The sequence below is a fragment of the Pipistrellus hanaki genome (assembly GCF_964339955.1).
Source record: "Pipistrellus hanaki genome assembly, chromosome: 2".
NCBI lineage: Eukaryota > Metazoa > Chordata > Mammalia > Chiroptera > Vespertilionidae > Pipistrellus > Pipistrellus hanaki.
The window spans coordinates 110,286,463-110,303,224 of record NC_140504.1 but is presented as its reverse complement, the minus strand read 5'-3'; the positions used below and the strand labels follow the sequence as shown (position 1 = coordinate 110,303,224).

Here is a 16,762-nt window from a genome sequence, read left to right as displayed (position 1 = left end):
GGGTAGCCCTAATGCTTTTTGGCTCAAGAAGATAGCAACATATTCTACCAACTGGCTTTCGGGGCACCTGAGAGGGAAGCAAACAGGGAGTGAACAGCAGGGGTTGGGGGCTACCCTGGGGTGAGACCCAGGCCAGCTGGGGAGATGGGCCACCCAAAAGCTGGAGGCACTGTGGCCCAACCTCAGTCAAAGACTCCTTTTTTTTTTTTTTTTTTTTTTTTTATAAGCAAGCATTTTCTACAGCAGGAATACCTCCTACATGTATTAATTTGTTTCTTTTGTGAGCAGAGTAGCCTCAAATTCAGATTTTACTTCCCTGAGAAATAATACAACACTTAAGTGCTTTGATCACTCTATTAGTGGTCAACACTGAAACACAAGTTTTCTCAGTCTTCAAGAAATAATCCACATCAAATAAAATATAGCATTTCAGTGAATGTAAACACACCCTTTGGTTAATTTCACAGTTATCACCAATGTTGGCAATCTACAGGAGACCATTAAGACCACCATCCGTTCATTTGGAATAAGCTTGTCTGTCAATCAGATGGAGCTGATTTTCTACACATATTCCTGCTGAGATTCTTCTCAAGTGTCGTCAAAACACAACAACAACAACAACAACAACAAAAATGAAGAGGGTTCAATCAGCTGTGGTGTCATAGTCAGATATTTACAATGAAGCAGAATCACTGGACGTTTCTCATTCTTGAATGGAGGAGTGGCGAATGGATCTGTGATAATCCTCTGGACTGCTCATGTGTTCAGGTAAATCATAGCCCCTTAGGAAGTGTCCACTGTTTTGCTGAGCGAAATAATAGAGCTGTCTGGCCAGTAGAGGTTCAACCTTTAAAAAGGTTTGAAGAAGACGTTACTAAGATATTCTTTTTAACATCTTGTAACTGGCTTACCATTAAATAACTCAATATATGTAAGGGTGTAATAAAGTTAAGTCCAAAGTTAGGTGCTATAACACATAAAAATTTTTATACTTAGGGCCTTCTGAAGAACTAATTTTTGGGCATCTTTCCATACATCAACTCTAAACAGAATCTACTTAATTCTGGGTTTCAATTGAAAGTAAAGATGATACTTTAAAATAACCTGTCATTAAAAATTTACATTTAACCAAAACTGCAACAAATAAAAAGGAAATTTGAGGTCATATTTAGTGAATTTAGGGCACTATGACAAGGATGAAGAGGATCATCCTGAACAGTCTTACAATTCCAGGATGACCTAGACCATCTGTGTTTCTTAACTAAAGAGAAAAAAAGAAGCAAAATCATCAACAAAACTGCTATTGTGGGAACATTTACTTGTTCCCAAATTAATCTAATTTGTCTATTAATGTGATTGCATTCAATATTAAAATTTAATTTTCAGCTTTTTCTAGATTTACAGCATATAAAAACACCAAGTACTTTCAGTCAGTGCTGCTATTAAATTGAGCCTTTATGTTATTTGATAAACAGCAACTTAAGCATACTCATATGAAGAACTCAAAATAAATTAAATCCATAATAAGAGGAACAGGAACTCCTGGGCACCTCTCCCCCAAACCCGTCTCCTTTGCAGCGCCGCAGGGTACAACGTGATTTCAAGGGTCTTCGCATCCAAAACCCTTAAAGTCAGATCGATGTAGGAGTTTTGTCACCAAGTTCTTAAATATTATTTACCAATGCCCAGGTTAGTTCATCATTTAACTATCCCAGTTGTTAACAAGATTATATCAGAAATTATACCAATCATTGGCGAGGATTTGTGAGAAACATCTGAAGCCCATAGGATTACATTTTTGTTTATTGGTTGTTTGGTTTTTCATTTTACAATCAAGAAGGGGGACTGTATGTTTAAGATTAGATAGTGTTTTATTTCAGTTTTCAATAAGAAACATTATCAGAACTAAAATATGACCTGAATTTTTATATTATGTGGTATAATTTTTACCTTCACTGCTCATTATTTGGGCCCATTAATAACTCTTGAAGGTATGTAGCAATGCAAAATTTTTAAATATAAAAGTCCTAGGTATTCAAAACTCTTTTTTGTGGCAAATTAATCTTAATGTTATCAATATAAACCTCTTTTTCTTTCTTTTTATGAAAACAGGCGTTTACTTGCCACAGTGGAACCCATCTTAAATTCGGCCTCAGGATGTACAATGGTCTGATCTCCCTGCATTCCTCCAAATAATACTTGGCTCTTGTTTCCAATAATTATAATTTTTTAAAAACAAAAATCCAGAAATCAAACGATTTGGGAAACATTTGAAGAAGATACAAAATACACATTTGGGGAAAACTCCATTAAATGAAAATCACACAGCCTTTTGATTGCAATATTAAACTGAAGAATTTTAAAGGGCAACTTTTAGCATCAATTCTCTTAAATCCTTATAAAATGGAACTATGACAATTTTCTTGAAAAATAAAAAAGGGACAAATGAAATGGTTGGAAGTTAGCTCCCTTTCTGAGGAGCAGATTTCTAGGACTGGGAACAGGATGCAGTATCAGGGCTGCTCTCCCTGCACGTGCATTGGGTTACAGCCTTCCCTCCCTATCTTTATGATACTTCTCTAAATAGACCCCTGTCCTTAGTGAAAAATAGGGAGACAATCATTTAGATGTGACTAAATACTCACGTGAGCAGTAATAAGTTTCCTTTGTCTCTGGGGATCCGGAAACTCTTCCCCGAAGCATAAAGTTACCTGGAATCTTGGCAGCGGACGGCCATGGTGAGCAAATGCTTGCAGTTCTGAAGAAAGCCCATAAGAAAAACAAAACAAAACAAAAACATGCTTAGAAACCCTCATCATTGAGCACACAAGGTTAAACCAGGCAGCAAAAACTCCGCGTTGATTCTTTTTTCTTCTTCTTCTTCTTCTTCTTCTTCTTCTTCTTCTTCTTCTTCTTCTTCTTTTTATTAAGGTATTATATGTGTACCTTTTTTATATTTTATAATTATATTATATCTTACCATTACCACCCTCCTCCCATGTATGCCCTCCCTCCCCAGAGTTCTGTGCCCATTGGTTATGCATATATGCATGCATACAAGTCCTTGGGTTGATCTCTTAAGACTAAAACAAGAATGAGTACTCTTTACTTCTCTAAGAGGGAATTTTAGCCCACATGCAAAATTGCATGTATCTGTTCCTATTTGTGCTTTCCTCAGAGGGTGCAGGTCTCACTTCAGGGGAATAAGGATTAGAGGTTAAGAACCTTGCTTTGCAGTACAGAACCCACGAAGATGCAAAAGATAGCAGAAAGGAGTGAAGGAGAAGAAAAAGGAAGAGAAATATAGCCATGTAGAGGCAAAAGAATAATTTATACAAAGAATAAGTTTTCTTTTAGAACAATTAAAATTTTATGACTTGTCCCGGATTACTTAAAAACCTCCTCTCAAAGCTGCTGATACAATCCATTGTCAAGCCAGGACTCTGTGTGACTTGGGCACCACAGACAAGGTCTGTCACCATCCTGGAGACTGAGCCCAGTTCTGGGCAGTGGCATTCCACTTGGCACCAGGCCCAAACTGTGTGACGTCAGCAAACTTTTTGCCTGCCTTCTGGGACAGACATGGCCTGAGATTGAAAGGGTAGCCATGAAGACTAGGGGCCCAACTTCAGTGGAAGCCACCACACCTACCCTAAGGATGCAAAATGGAGAAGCGAACACTGTTGGAAAGATGTGTTCAGCACCCGACGTTGAGCCATGTCCCCTCACCCACATTCAAGGGAACTCTCATGCCTCTAGTTGTGCCTGTTCTTTCCGCTAGACTCAAATGTCACTTCTGCCAAAGAAGGGCACTGGCAGTCTCTGCCATGACTTCTGTAGAACAGCACAGTTGCATCTTTATCAGATCCACACCCTTGGCGGTGCCTCTGGGGCTGTCCCTGGCAGCCTGCAAATCCTGAATGGGTAGATAGTAAAGATTTCCACTGCTCTCTTCAACTGAAGAGGAGTTTCTAGCTAACTCACTAGACTGACTTCCTGCTTGTTTTTTTTCTTCCAGACTTCAAATGAAACCTCACCAACTTAAGATGTATAAAAGGCATTTACACCATGGATGCTTGAGACTACACCTCCACAAGCTCATTAGGATGGCGCGTTAGTACAGTTATCTGAAGAAGTCCTGCCTCTTTTGCCTAATACCCTGAAGGCGCCCTGTGATTGTGCAAAAGCTGGTCTACTCGGCTTGTGACTACAGGCTCCTCCCTGCACCTCAGTGAACACTTCCAGATAAGAGCTTGCTTGCTGTGGACAGAAAGCACAGCTCTGTGTTACAGAAGAAGGGAAAATACCAGAGTAATTCTTGCTCACAGATAAACACTAAATTCTAGGCAAATGAATTTGCAGCTGAGGATGCTGACAGCTGGCATGTCATGCCTGCCACTTCTTGACTGCATGCACCTCTCAGTTCACTGTCACTCAAAGGAATTTACTGTCTCGTTAGAATGAGAGGCCTCTACCTCCTAAAAGGTGCCTCTTAAGAGAAACTCAGAGAAGCAAAAACCATTTTCCTGGGTGCCTTAACGAAAGCCTAGCCCTGTGGTAGCTTCTGAATCCAAAGAGACCAGGATCCACAGTCTTGGAGGAGTTCCAATCCCAGTGGGTACATTCAGACCCCACTCTCAGGGCCCCACCCTGATCACCCCTGGGCTCAGGACAGAGAGAAGCCTCACAATCCTGCAGCTTGGTTAGGAAGGGGTGTTCAGACGCAGGTGGCTTTGTCACCTGAGGTGCTGCCTTAGGGAACCTGACACAGTGCTCCCTCTTCCTGTCACAGCTCTGTGGCAGCATTAGTCATCTAGGGAAATATTTGTTTCAGCACTGAAAGAGAATTTGAATGAGCCTATGCAATTTGGGCAAGTTAAACCCAAAAAGCTGAGCAAAGGTTAATGTGCCAGAGCATTTTTATTGCAAATGGACTCACTTAAGAGGGACGTTCAGGGAAAGAAGGGCACAAGAAAACCTCAAGACACAGGTGTTTCTGAAGGGGGCAGTTTTAAAAGAACAGGTTAGGGTCAGGAAGAGAAAGAACTGGCAATTAGTGCAGGTTACAGCAGCTTTCTCCCTCCCAAAGGGCAGTGTCCATATAGATGGCCACATGAACACTTAGGTTGAAACTTTGGCAATAGCTTAGCCGGCAGTTTCATAAAAGCCAGCCCAGGGCTAATTTGTCATGAAATCAAAACTTACTCGTTCTGGAAAATATGTTTTAAGACACACATATGTAGAAGAAGCTCAAAGCCTTCTTATAATTTCCCTTCAAAATCAGTTCAGCATTCTATCCTTGGTCCCATCTACACAAGGTGACACACCTGATAACCAAGAATATCACCAATATACTTCTCAGTTACATTTCCCTACGACCTTAAAAGAGCTGAGACATCCATAGATGTGCCTGTTCAGATCATACTGCCAATAAGCCAAGAACCTTGTTACTAGGTGACTATTTGTTGAATTCCAGAATTTCAAACCATAAGCCTGGACCACACACCCATGAACAATCCCCCTCCTCTTCACACCCTTCTTTCTGTTGATGGAGAGGAGCTGGTGGTAAAAGGAGAGGTGAGGTGTGAACCAAACAAGAAACCTATTCTGGGATCAGGATTAACAGAAGGAGACCTCTGTCTGGGTGAGTGACCTGCTGTTTTTGACCTCTGTGGCAGACAGCCAGCACCACCTTATTCTTTCTCTGTAGGCTCACGGGTGTGAGGCACTCCATTCTAACCGATAATGAGGTGCATTACCTGATAAAAACTGTTGTGTGTCAAACAGCTTGCAGGTCTGCTCTCTTTCCAGTTTGTTGGGCCGGTCACTGCACAATGCCAAGGGCCCGTCCCAGTAGATCCTACTCTGGCATAGTCTTTTGGCATAGAGCCCGTCAGGGGCCATCCAGAGGACCACACCTCTTTCCAGGTGGCTCAGCAGTTTCTCGATGTTTTTCCTCTGACCATTGTCCTCTGGGTAGGGGAAGAGGACTTGGTCCAGGTTACTGACATCATAGGTGTGCCCGTGGGAGATCCGACAGCCTTCAGGGCTGGCCGTGGTCAACTCTTTTACCAGGACTTCCCGGTAATACAAGCAGATGTGGAGTCGGCAGTCTGCAAAAACAGAACACTTGGGGTCAGTCCTAAGGGACCAAGAGCATTGCCCACCTCTTATGACATCAAACTACCACACAAAGTACAGTATTTGGTGGGACACTGCTGCCCCAAGATGCTCCATAGAAAGTAAAGCGTTTCAGTGTCTAAGAAGTCTGGGATCTGCATGCCTTTTTCTAACTCCTGGAGATTCACAGACAGTGAGATGATAGGAAAGGCTCACAACTCAACTGGATATTATCTAATTCTGCATTTTCCCCATTTATGTGACCATGGTTTTGGGGGGTTTGGGGAAGCATATCTTTCATTAATTCTAGAAAAAAATAGGTTTGACTATTTTTAGAGAACACCACAGTAAAGAGCTTCCTCTCTCTCTGTCTGTGTGTGTGTGTGTGTGATGAGGTAATGGTGATGTCTAAAACACTAAGCCATGTACCACTGAACAAAAATTCATCTTTAGGCATGACAATCAGTTTTGATTTTGGAGAAAATAAAATCCAAATATAATTTCTATTAGCAAAAAGAGTATAATGATATTTAGGTGGGGAAGCAAATATATCCACACATCTGAAACTACCCTAAAATGTCACTATGATGCCATTAGGTTAACACACACCACACGCACACATATTGAAGTTTCAGGAAGACTAAACACTAAGTTAACAGTGGTGATTTCTGAGTGGTGGGAATGTGATGTGTATTTTTGATTTTTATTTTTTTGATTTTTAAATTACTTTTTTCCCCCACAGCATATATACTACTTGTATAATATAATTAATTCATGTGGAAAGAAAGGATTCAATAAGACAAGTATTCTCAGAGTAAAGTCTGCTAAAATCCCACTAGGCTACATGTTAAAGTTTGAAAATAATTCTACAATGGTGCTTTCTAAAACATTAAACAAGATGAACTCAGTTATAAAATTTTGTTGATTCCAGAACCTTCTTTGACTTATGACCCACAGATTGAAAGGACCAACCTAGGATGGCAAAGGGTCGCTTAGTGAAGCACGAGGACTTGTGGTTAGGCACCTGCTACCCTTGTGTAAATGTATGGGTTTAAAAAGGAATGATAATTGCAGTTGTCTAATTAATGCATTCAACTAATTAATCTGACTTATGTATTCCAAAAACAGAAACCCACAAAACCTTTCTATTCCTCAATGTTAGGTTTTGAGTCTTAACACACATACTGTCTCAATTCTCCACTTAATTTCTGCTGTTATAAACATTGGTGGAGAGTGAGCTGGGAGAACATACTCTGAGGAGAGTGGGTGTTGGCCATTAGAGGTGACTTGCAGGATAGGTTTCATTTCATTATATGTCACCAAAAATCACAAGGTCACAGTGATGCAAATAGCTGTTATTTCCTACTCTTTAGGCATTCACACAAGTTGTATGTGCTTAAGAAAACTTTTGAAAATTTCTAAAAACAAACACAAGCCTTTCTGCTTGGAAAATCTCCTTCCTCCAACATTCAGGAACATCTAGGAAGAAGGCAGCAGCCTCATTCAGAACTTTGGAACCAAAAAGGATGAAACCACAAAAATTCCAGCTTCCTTGTACAGAGAAAGGTGCCCACAACCCATCTCCCTAAAACCTAGAGAATTTAACTGATTCTGTCACTGATTTTTAAAGAAGCAGGAGGGGGAGCACAGGAGAATCTAAAAACCTAAACTTTTCATTTTTAATATAAAAAACAAATCTCATTTTAAAACAATGCAACACATTACCTAAAAAGTAAATATGCATACACCACATGCAGTTAGTACACCTTGAGGTCCCTTCCTTAAACAGGTGGGATCTCCAAGGTGCCAGGACTCTTAGAAATGAAGCCAGATCTAAGCCATATTTTCTGCAAGACACATCTCAATATGAATGCAATTGTGATGAAGGCAAGGCAGCCAGACCTAGCATCCCTGAGAAGCTGATATGAACACTGTTTGTAGCTAAACCTGGAAGGATGATCAGCTTTTCAAGATGAGAAGTCCTCTTGCTTTTCTCCTAGAGGATAGACTACATTGTGAGGCTGTTAGCTGAAGAGGGACAAGGTAAAGGAAACTAGTGTGTTTGCATATTCTAGGAAATTCAGATAGATGCTAATGGAGAATGTAAAATGACTCATCCAGCATGTAAAATTGCATCAGAATCCTAAGCTGGCTCTGGGTGCTAACTTTTCTACTGTTGTTCTTCATTCACAGGTGGGGAGTCAGCGGTGCCCACACATATCCGGGCTCCAGCTGGAGGAAAGTGAGGGTCCACGGGTTGTGTTCACCAACCACCCCATCAAATCTACCCAAAAGTGAGGTGAGCACCGCAGGCACCAGCCTCCGTTGGGTGCCTCCAGACCATAAGCCACACTCACCTGAGAGGGCCAAGGCTTCGGCAGACCTTATGCTTGGCTCTATGGGGATTCCAGGGGCCTGGGACTCAGGCGGGGCACAAGCATAAAAGGTTCCTGTTACTTGGCAACCTGTATTTGCAAATAAAAGTCAGAGTTTGTACACAAATAGGAAAGCCTCCACTCCTGAGGTGTGGCTATTAGCCCCTGGTGGGGGTGCACTCATTCTGGGAGGGAAGGGCCTCAGGGCCCTTTGGAGCTTACCACTGGCTCTCCCAAAAGGCAAAGACAAGCTGAAGTCCAATGGGAAAAACCAAAGTCAAAGGAGAAAGGAGCCTTTAACAACTTTGGAAGGAAATTTGGAACTCTCCCACAGTAATTTTCTTCTTTCTCCTCTCCTCTCCTCTTTTTTTTTTTTTTTTTTTTTTTTACCTTTTCTTTTCTTTCCTTTTTCTTCCTTCCTTCTTATCTTCTTTCTTTCTCTCTTCCTTTCTTTCTGTTAATTAACACTTTCTTCAGCACACATAATTACCATTACGTGTGTGTGTGTGTGTGTGTGTGTGTGTGTGTGTGTGTGATGAGAGAACATTTAAGATCTGCTCTTTTAGCAACTTTCAGTATCATACAGCATTGCTAAATAGTCACCATGCTGTACACTAGGTCCCCACAACTTACTCATCTTATAATTGGGAGTTTGTACCCTTTGACCACATCACTCCATAACTGATAAACAGGGAAACTAAGACTCAGAGAGATGAACTGATTTAGCCCGGTTCACACAGCAAGTTAACAGCAGAACTGTGAGCTCAGGTCTACACGAGTTCTCACGCCAAAGAGCCCCGTTAGAAGTGCACTTCATTTAAGGTCAACAAATGCTTCAAACTATGCCTGCCTACCCTGCCTTTCTGCATAGCTCTGGGCATTGTCTGCTTATTGAAGTTATTAATTCAACAGAGCCCAATGCACTGGACATAGGTCTGAATTCCAGAGACCAGTTTAATGTTAGCTAATCATCCACTATGATCTAGAAAACCAACCCTTGCTGAAGTCGTTATTGAAAGCTAATAAAATGGAATTCTGAGTTCTTCTGTAAACATACTACTAAATACAGATCTTAGTTTCTTCAATGCCATATGCCAAGAGGTTTGAACAGACTAGAAAGATGGGGACTGACCAAGTCTTTCCAGAATATACAAAAGAATGTCTGCTGATCCATCTCAAGATTTCTATTTAAATAATTAACTCAAAAGTCCTAAAAGCCTGGTGCTGGCCAGATAGCTTAGTTGATTAGAGTATCATCCCAATACACCAAGGTTGTGGGTTCCATTTCTGGTCAGAGCACATACAAGAATCAGGCAATGAATATGTATATAAATGGAAAAACAAAATCAATGTTTCTCTCTCTCACTCTCTTTTTGTCTGTCTCCCCATTTCCTTTCTCTCTCTCAAATCAACCAATAATTTTTTAAAGTTCTGAAAGCTTGTGTTTGCTGTATTGAATATACCACATGAAATTTTCTCTTCACCTAACTAACTAGTGCTTCTGCTGAGAGAACTCATCTTGATGTCTAGGGACCCTACAGGCATGGGACCGCAGCTCATCTAGAATGAGTAAAGTCCTTTGGGATCCAAAACCAGCACTACACACCCTGTGAAGATTGTTTATGTTATTTATTTATTCCCTTTATATTATCACCTCTAATCCCAAGAACAACTACAATGGGTACAACATTGCTTAAGAGAAATATACTAGCTCAATAATCTCCTGATGCCCCTGTGGAGAAAGGGACTGGGTAGAGCTGGAATAAATCCATTTTATGGATGTGTAGACAGAAACATACTAGCAAAATTTTGTGGCCGTTGGTCAATATTAAGGAATAATTCAGGAGGGAAGGCTGCTAAAATCTACTCTCTCTTACTTTTTCCCTAAAGATTAAAAGTAAAGCTTAAGATAATTTAGCAAGGGTAAAAAATATTAACCTTTTGAACAGGTAATTTTAAAAACATAGCTGATCAGTTTGACATCTGAAACTGAATCCCAGCCCTTCACTTTCATAGAGTACATTCTGTGAGCTTGCCTCTATAAAAAAATGGAGCAGTTTTTAGCTACCTGAAGTTATCTCCATGATGTTTAAATAAGATCTCACATAAGGTAGTTGTAAGTATAGATCCTGGCACACAGTAGGCCAGGCATCTATAACATTTGGCATCCTTCCTCCTAGGACCTTACCATCCCATAGGAGAGAGAACGCCCTCATTCACTGTGTGACGTCTTTCCCAGCAGATCGGATAAGGGGAGAGAGTTGTGGTCTGCCCAGAGGACAGAGTAGGAGAGACCAGGGCCCGTTCACCAGGTGCACTCTGCTGGGTCAGTGGCAGCCTCAGCAACCTGCCCCAGCACAGTCCTCACCATTTTCACAAGCTGGGCCTTGCCAGTGGTGACTTCGGGGTCCAAAGGTCACAGGACATTGATAAGGGATGTCAGGGTGGGGCTGGTCAGGGACGTATTCCCTCCAGCTTCTGTCATGAGGTGGCATCATGTAGTTATGGACCTGCTAAAGAGATAAAAGCAACCAGATCAGCAAAGAACAGTTCCTGGGCATTGGAGAGGGAAGCAGATTCTTTCATAGCCCCCCAAACTGCTCAGGCAATCTTTTCTCTGGCTGACAGCCAAATCATTTTTTTTCATCTGAAAAAAATGGAGTGAATGGCTCATCACACTAGGTAAAAACTATCATAAAAAAAATCAAGGTAGCACAATGGAGACAGTGAGTAAGGAATGACATATGTAAAGCTCTATCATATGGTTAAACCTAGCACCAAAATTCCCGTAAGGAAATTTGCCATCTCTTCCCCACAGAGCTGTAATTCACATCAGAAATGTCTAAAGAGATCAGCTGCCCCGTGGTTTCACATGATATAAAGTACTACTTCCAAAATCGTCAACTTCCACAATAGGTCTGTTTCCCAGAAGATTTCAGAATCAGTAGTACACCAATAGGCAGGCACATGCAGCTCACCCCTCATCCCAACCAACCCTGAGAGCTCCCTGTGGAAAGAAAGGCATTCATTCAATGCCCAGGGATTTTGGTTAGCTGTTTGACTGATAACAGAAACAAGCTTATGCTGTTTTTGTCTGTGTGTTTTCCCCAGCCTTCCATTCCAGAAGCCCTGCACCTCCACAGTACCTGAGCTGGGAGTGAGGTGTAAGGAGTCGGCATGGTATAAGGGTGGCTCATGGTCATCTGTGAGTCTTCTAGGGTAATCTGCTTGGCTCCTGTATGTTTTTGCAAAAGGGAAATGGCACAATGTAAAAAAAGGGAACTGACATAACTAAACATCAAATCTTAGAAAAGATATCTGAGGATTTAATTCCTAGAATGTGCAACGCTGTTGACAAATTAGACATTTTCCAGCAATTCCCTTGGGCCATTGTTTGACCATTCCATTAAACTGATTCCTGCAAGGTCCTGCTGTGTGGAAGGCACCTGGTGACAGAAAGGGCCCCATCAGCAAAACGTGCTCCAAAGAAGGTCACCTGTATGGTGTGTTACAATGCAGATTCCCGGGCTTTACTCTGACACACTGTCAGAGGGTTAAAAAGGGGGAGTCTGAATTTGAATAAGAAGCCCAGCTGCACATAGTGCACCCTATAAGTTGACATTTTTATTAATATAAATAGTGACAATATATGAATGTATGAATGATTCTCTCTATGAAGGGTTAATCATGAAAAACTAATAAGCAAAGCTTTGAACAAGTTCTCCATTTTCTTGTTTGGAAATTTGGCCCATAACTTAATAGACCTAATTGGAAAATACACAGGTGCACACCCTCAGGTATAGACGTGGAGTGTGAGAGAGTATCCCTACACTAAAACCAGAGGACTTCAATTAGTGACCCAGAGAACTCAGACAATGAGCAGGCTGGGCTTGACCATGGGGCAGGTGGTAGGCAAGCTATTGAAAACAAAAATAGAAAAGTGAGCTTCAGAATGAAATTAAGGTGCTAATATCAGATTGCCAATATCCTGTGATCCAGATGGAGGAAGTCCCACCTTTTTTTGCTCCCTCTGGAACAATCCTGTATACTTTGTAGGGATCTGAGATGTCCAGCTGGCTCCTCTCAACCAGTTCCTCGAAGTCATTGCTCTTGTTCAAAGCACATCGTAAACGTGTCTTCCATGTGGGAGGGTCTGGCTTGTCAATGCCTTCTCGGAATTTTCCTTTAAATAGCGCCCAAGCCTGGTGGGAAGAAGAGGGGAAAAGTTAAAACACAAGGTTTTGTTTTGTTTTGTTTTTTTTAAAAAAAAGAATCTGGAAATTGCAATTCTAGAGGAAAAAATATGCTTCTGTGCTTCAAATTCACAGTTACTCAAAATGTTGCTCAAAATGTAGCCAGAAACACACCAGGGGTCTTCCACATGCAGCTCTGTCACCTGGGTCTGAGTCATTGCTGAGTTCAAGACAAGTTGTGGGAATATTCTCTAAGTATTTGTGACAGGTGGGTAAGATGTGGAGGATCCCTGGAAAAGGACCTGCTCACCCAGTTTCTGCAGTGGGTTTGATTGGAACTAGGGACAGAGCTGGTGGTGAGCTGTCAGCCAGTTTGAGGTATTCTGAGAGCAAATTCCCTGAGGAAGTCCCCTTTACCTATGCAGCCCACAGGTGGTGGGGCTGGGCCCTAATTCAAAGCTCACTGGGTAACTGCTCTAGGAGAAAACAATCCTGACAGGGACACACACATACACAGAAAGAGGGAAACCCAGAGAGGATCCTGGAAGAAGAGAAATATTTAGAGGAGGAGAAAGAGAAAGATAGAAACCCAAGAGGATGAGACAAAGACAGAAACCTAGAGAACAATAAAGAGAGAGAGAGAGAGAGAGAGAGAGAGAGAGAGAGAGAGAGAGAGAGAGAGAGAGAGAGACTTGGAAAGAGGGAGCCTGACAAACAGGCAGAGCAATAGAAAGGAAGAAATAGGGATGGAGGGTCCCAAAGAGAGCTGGAACCAGAGAGTGTACGAGTCAGAGAGAGTGAATCAAAGAAAAAGGAAAAAAAATCAGAGAGAGACAAATAGCAAAAACATAGTGAAACATGTAAACAGTTCCAGAGGGGGGTGGAGGGGGGTAAGAGGGGGAGGGGGAAGACAGACTGACCAGCACACCCATGGGCACTCACAAAGACAGAGAGACAGAGAGAAACATAAGTTGATTAGAGGATTCAAGAAAAGACCCAGGAGTACAGAAAGCGGCTCCGATGGAAAGAGAGAAACCCACAAAAATGCAGCCAAGAACACTCAAGCTACTGTCCTGGGAAGGCAGGCCTCCCTGACTGAGCCTCCTGGTAAGGGTACTTCCCTGCCGCTGGAGCCTTCTGACTCCCTGAGCGCTGCTCAAGCCACACGTTCAGAATCGAATCGGACCGGCCCTCGCATTTGTGAAATCACTGAAAAGGTGAAACTTCTCTTCTCCCAGGGCTTTGGCCATCCACACCTGTTGCTCCCAGCCGGCCGCCCGCCCTGCTGTGACCACCCCTTCTCCTGGGGTCCCCATGGGTTACCTTTCCCTCTTTGAACCGCGGGCCAGGGCGCACCCCGCAGGGACTGGCCTCACCGAGGAACCCCGGGTTCTCTGGGGCCCTCCCCCCATCCGGACCCTGGGCTCCCACGTGCTTAACCTTGAAGAGGGCGGCGTCCTCCTCGCGGTTGTAGTCCTGCTTGCCCGCGTGCTTCCAGGGGATGCGGAAGATGCTCTTCTCCTCGTTCTCCCACACCAGCCCTGGGTACTTGCCGCTGTCGATCTGGTCGATCAGCCACTGGCGGAGTTTCCCGTTGCCACAGCTCACAGAGCTCATGCCGAACTCTCCGCCTCGGCTGCCTCCGCCCTCCAGGTTCATGCCCAGCGCACCGAGGGTCCTGCTCTCGCCCGGGATCTGCCTCCGTACTCTCTGCGCTGCAGGCGAGAGGAGAATCTTCCTAAGCACCGCAGCACTGCGCTCAGAGGACCGATCCCAAACCACTGCGCAGTGACCACGAGGCCCAGGGTCTCCGAGGCAGCAAGGCGCGCTATGAGGTCGGTGTCATCACAGGTCTCCGAGAAAAGACACGCTCTCAGCTGCCTGGGCTGGTCCCCTTGGCCAGCACAGTCCTGCCTCCTCAGGAGCGCGCCCTCCGCGGAGTCTGTCTTCCTACCTCACCTTTTAGACTCCACTCCTGTAATCACCCCACAACCCATTACACACACTCCAGCCTTTGCTCACACTCCCAAATCCAGCTGCCACTCTTCTTTGCACTCCATTTGCACACTCACTAAAGGTTCCCGCTCCTCTTTGCCCATCCTGAAGCTAGTATCCTCCCTCATTGTCAGTTTCCACTCTTGCCCATTCCCGTTTCACACTCCCTGGGTGAACCCCACTCGCCAATGAGGCACAAGGCCAGCCTTCGCCGGGGAGTTCCAGATGCTCAGCACCCAGCAGCCCGCTCCTGGCCTTCTCCCGCACCCGTACTCTCTGTCCCGAGAATGCTCCTGAGCCCTCGCCAGAGAGCAAGGATCAAATGGGCCCCGGGGGCAACACACAGCAGTGACCCGGCCCTTGGCGAGGAGCACTGCCAAGTAGCCGGAGATACCCTCTGCGCCCGGGAAGTGTCAGCCCAGCCCGGGAGGCTGGCGGAGGTGGGGAGGGCGGGTGTGGGGAAGGCGAGAGACCGCGGAGGGCCAGGGTTGAGGCAGCAGAGCGCAGGCCCCGGGTGCCCAAATTTGGAGCTCCTCCTCCTTCACCACCAGCCAGGGAAACACGCGCCGGAGGTCACGGTGAGTTTGGGTCCCTGACGAGCAAACGAGCAGAAGGAGCCTCAGAAGTAAGGGACTGTCCCCCGCAGGAAAGCCTGCTGCCCTGTGCCTTCGACGCCCGTCTCGACCACTTCTGAGGCCCTGAAAGTCTTTCTCCCTTTGGTCCAGCGCATGCCAGCACCTCGCCCCGGCCCGCGCTGGGTAACCCACAGAATAGTGGGGGCACGGGAGCAGGGAGAGCCAGAAGAGACGCTCGGGCAGTGGGCCGGGGTCCCTCCGCAGAGTCCGCACAAAACCTTGGGCCGGACGCACACGGGTGGGCATCAGGACTCCCTCCCGGGGAGCGTGCTTTCTCCCGGGTCCGGGAAGCTGGGGTCCCTAGCGCTGTCCTCTGGATGGTCCGGGGAAGCCCGGGCCCCTCCCTCCAGGTTCTCCTCCCGCCAGCCTCATATCTGAGCTCCTGCCCGACCCAATTCTTACCTTGCCCCGGACTCGGAGCCGAGGGCAGCAGTGGGTTCCAAGTTCAAATGGTGAAACTAAGAGTCTTGAGGTGCGAAAGAGGAACTTTAAGAGCTTAAAAGCCGCGCTGGGGGCGGAGCCTGGGGCGGGGCGGGGCCGATTGCTCCCTCTGGGGCGGGAAGGGGGCGCTGTGAGCCGGCGGCAGGGCTGGGAGGGATCCCCGAGTCAGCGAGCCAGGCACGGCCGCGACCTGGCTGGGGACTCCGGAGCCCTCGGACCCCGCCCCGCGCAGGCCAAGGAGTCAGAGAGCTCGCCTCAAGGACCCTCACTGGCGGTGTTTCCTGCGAAGTGCAAGGCGCGAAAAGGGGACCTCGCTTCTCCAGGACATGCAGGAGGCTAGTCGATAACTAATAACAGCTAAACAACAGCAGTGCGGTTAGGGCGGGAAGTGGGGGTTGGGGGGTGGGAGGGTATAGGAGCGGGAATCTGGTGCGAAGGGGACTTCACTTGCGGAGTAACCAAAGACAGAGGAATTGTCCGTGATGAAGAACTGAGGGTGGGTGGGGGCCCTGCTGCTGCATTTGAGAACTCTGCCCCTCTGCGGTGTTTAGAGACAGGCATACTCATTTAAAAGAAAAAAGGAACCGGCCCAGATCCTCTGAACTAAAAACTGTGGTTCAAATACAATCTGTATGTTTGAAATGATAGACAATGCATAGCCCCCAAAGTTTTAATTATGGCTACTGAGAGTTGAGAGAGGGATCTTGAAGTATCCAAGTACTTATTTGCTTTTGGACTTCAGGTCACCTTAAAATGACTTTGTTTTCCTGGCTGGATTGCTCAGTTGTTAGAGTGTCATTCCTAAGGTTGCAGGTCCATCCTGGCACAAACAAGAATCTACAATGAATGCATAAATAGGTGGAACAACAAATCTCTCTCTCTCAAATCAACAAATAAAATTTTTAAATGAGATAGTTTTAAACTCAGCGGGGTAGAAAGCAACTTAGTAGTAGAGTATAAATGTCCAGAATAGGAACAATTTTACTTAATTTTCCAAGATGTT

General features: G+C 44.8%; 1 protein-coding gene across 2 annotated transcripts; it reads right to left on the bottom strand.

Annotated features, from left to right (window-relative positions):
• Nucleotides 1-222: 222 nt before the first annotated feature.
• Nucleotides 223-15,837, bottom strand: IRF4 (interferon regulatory factor 4). Of its 2 annotated transcripts, none has more exons than XM_084872266.1 (9): nucleotides 15,721-15,837; nucleotides 14,129-14,403; nucleotides 12,511-12,697; nucleotides 11,642-11,730; nucleotides 10,864-11,008; nucleotides 8,478-8,585; nucleotides 5,760-6,113; nucleotides 2,646-2,758; nucleotides 223-847 (listed from the first exon to the last, which is right to left on the bottom strand). In XM_084872266.1, exons 2-9 carry the CDS (start codon nucleotides 14,345-14,347, stop codon nucleotides 704-706), a joined length of 1,359 nt encoding a protein of 452 aa, XP_084728392.1. In that variant the 5' UTR covers nucleotides 14,348-14,403; nucleotides 15,721-15,837; the 3' UTR covers nucleotides 223-703. The 2 variants fall into 2 exon arrangements, with proteins under 2 accessions (XP_084728392.1, XP_084728393.1); XM_084872267.1 differs by having other exon boundaries at nucleotides 10,864-11,005.
• Between the last annotated feature and the right edge of the window lie 925 nt (nucleotides 15,838-16,762).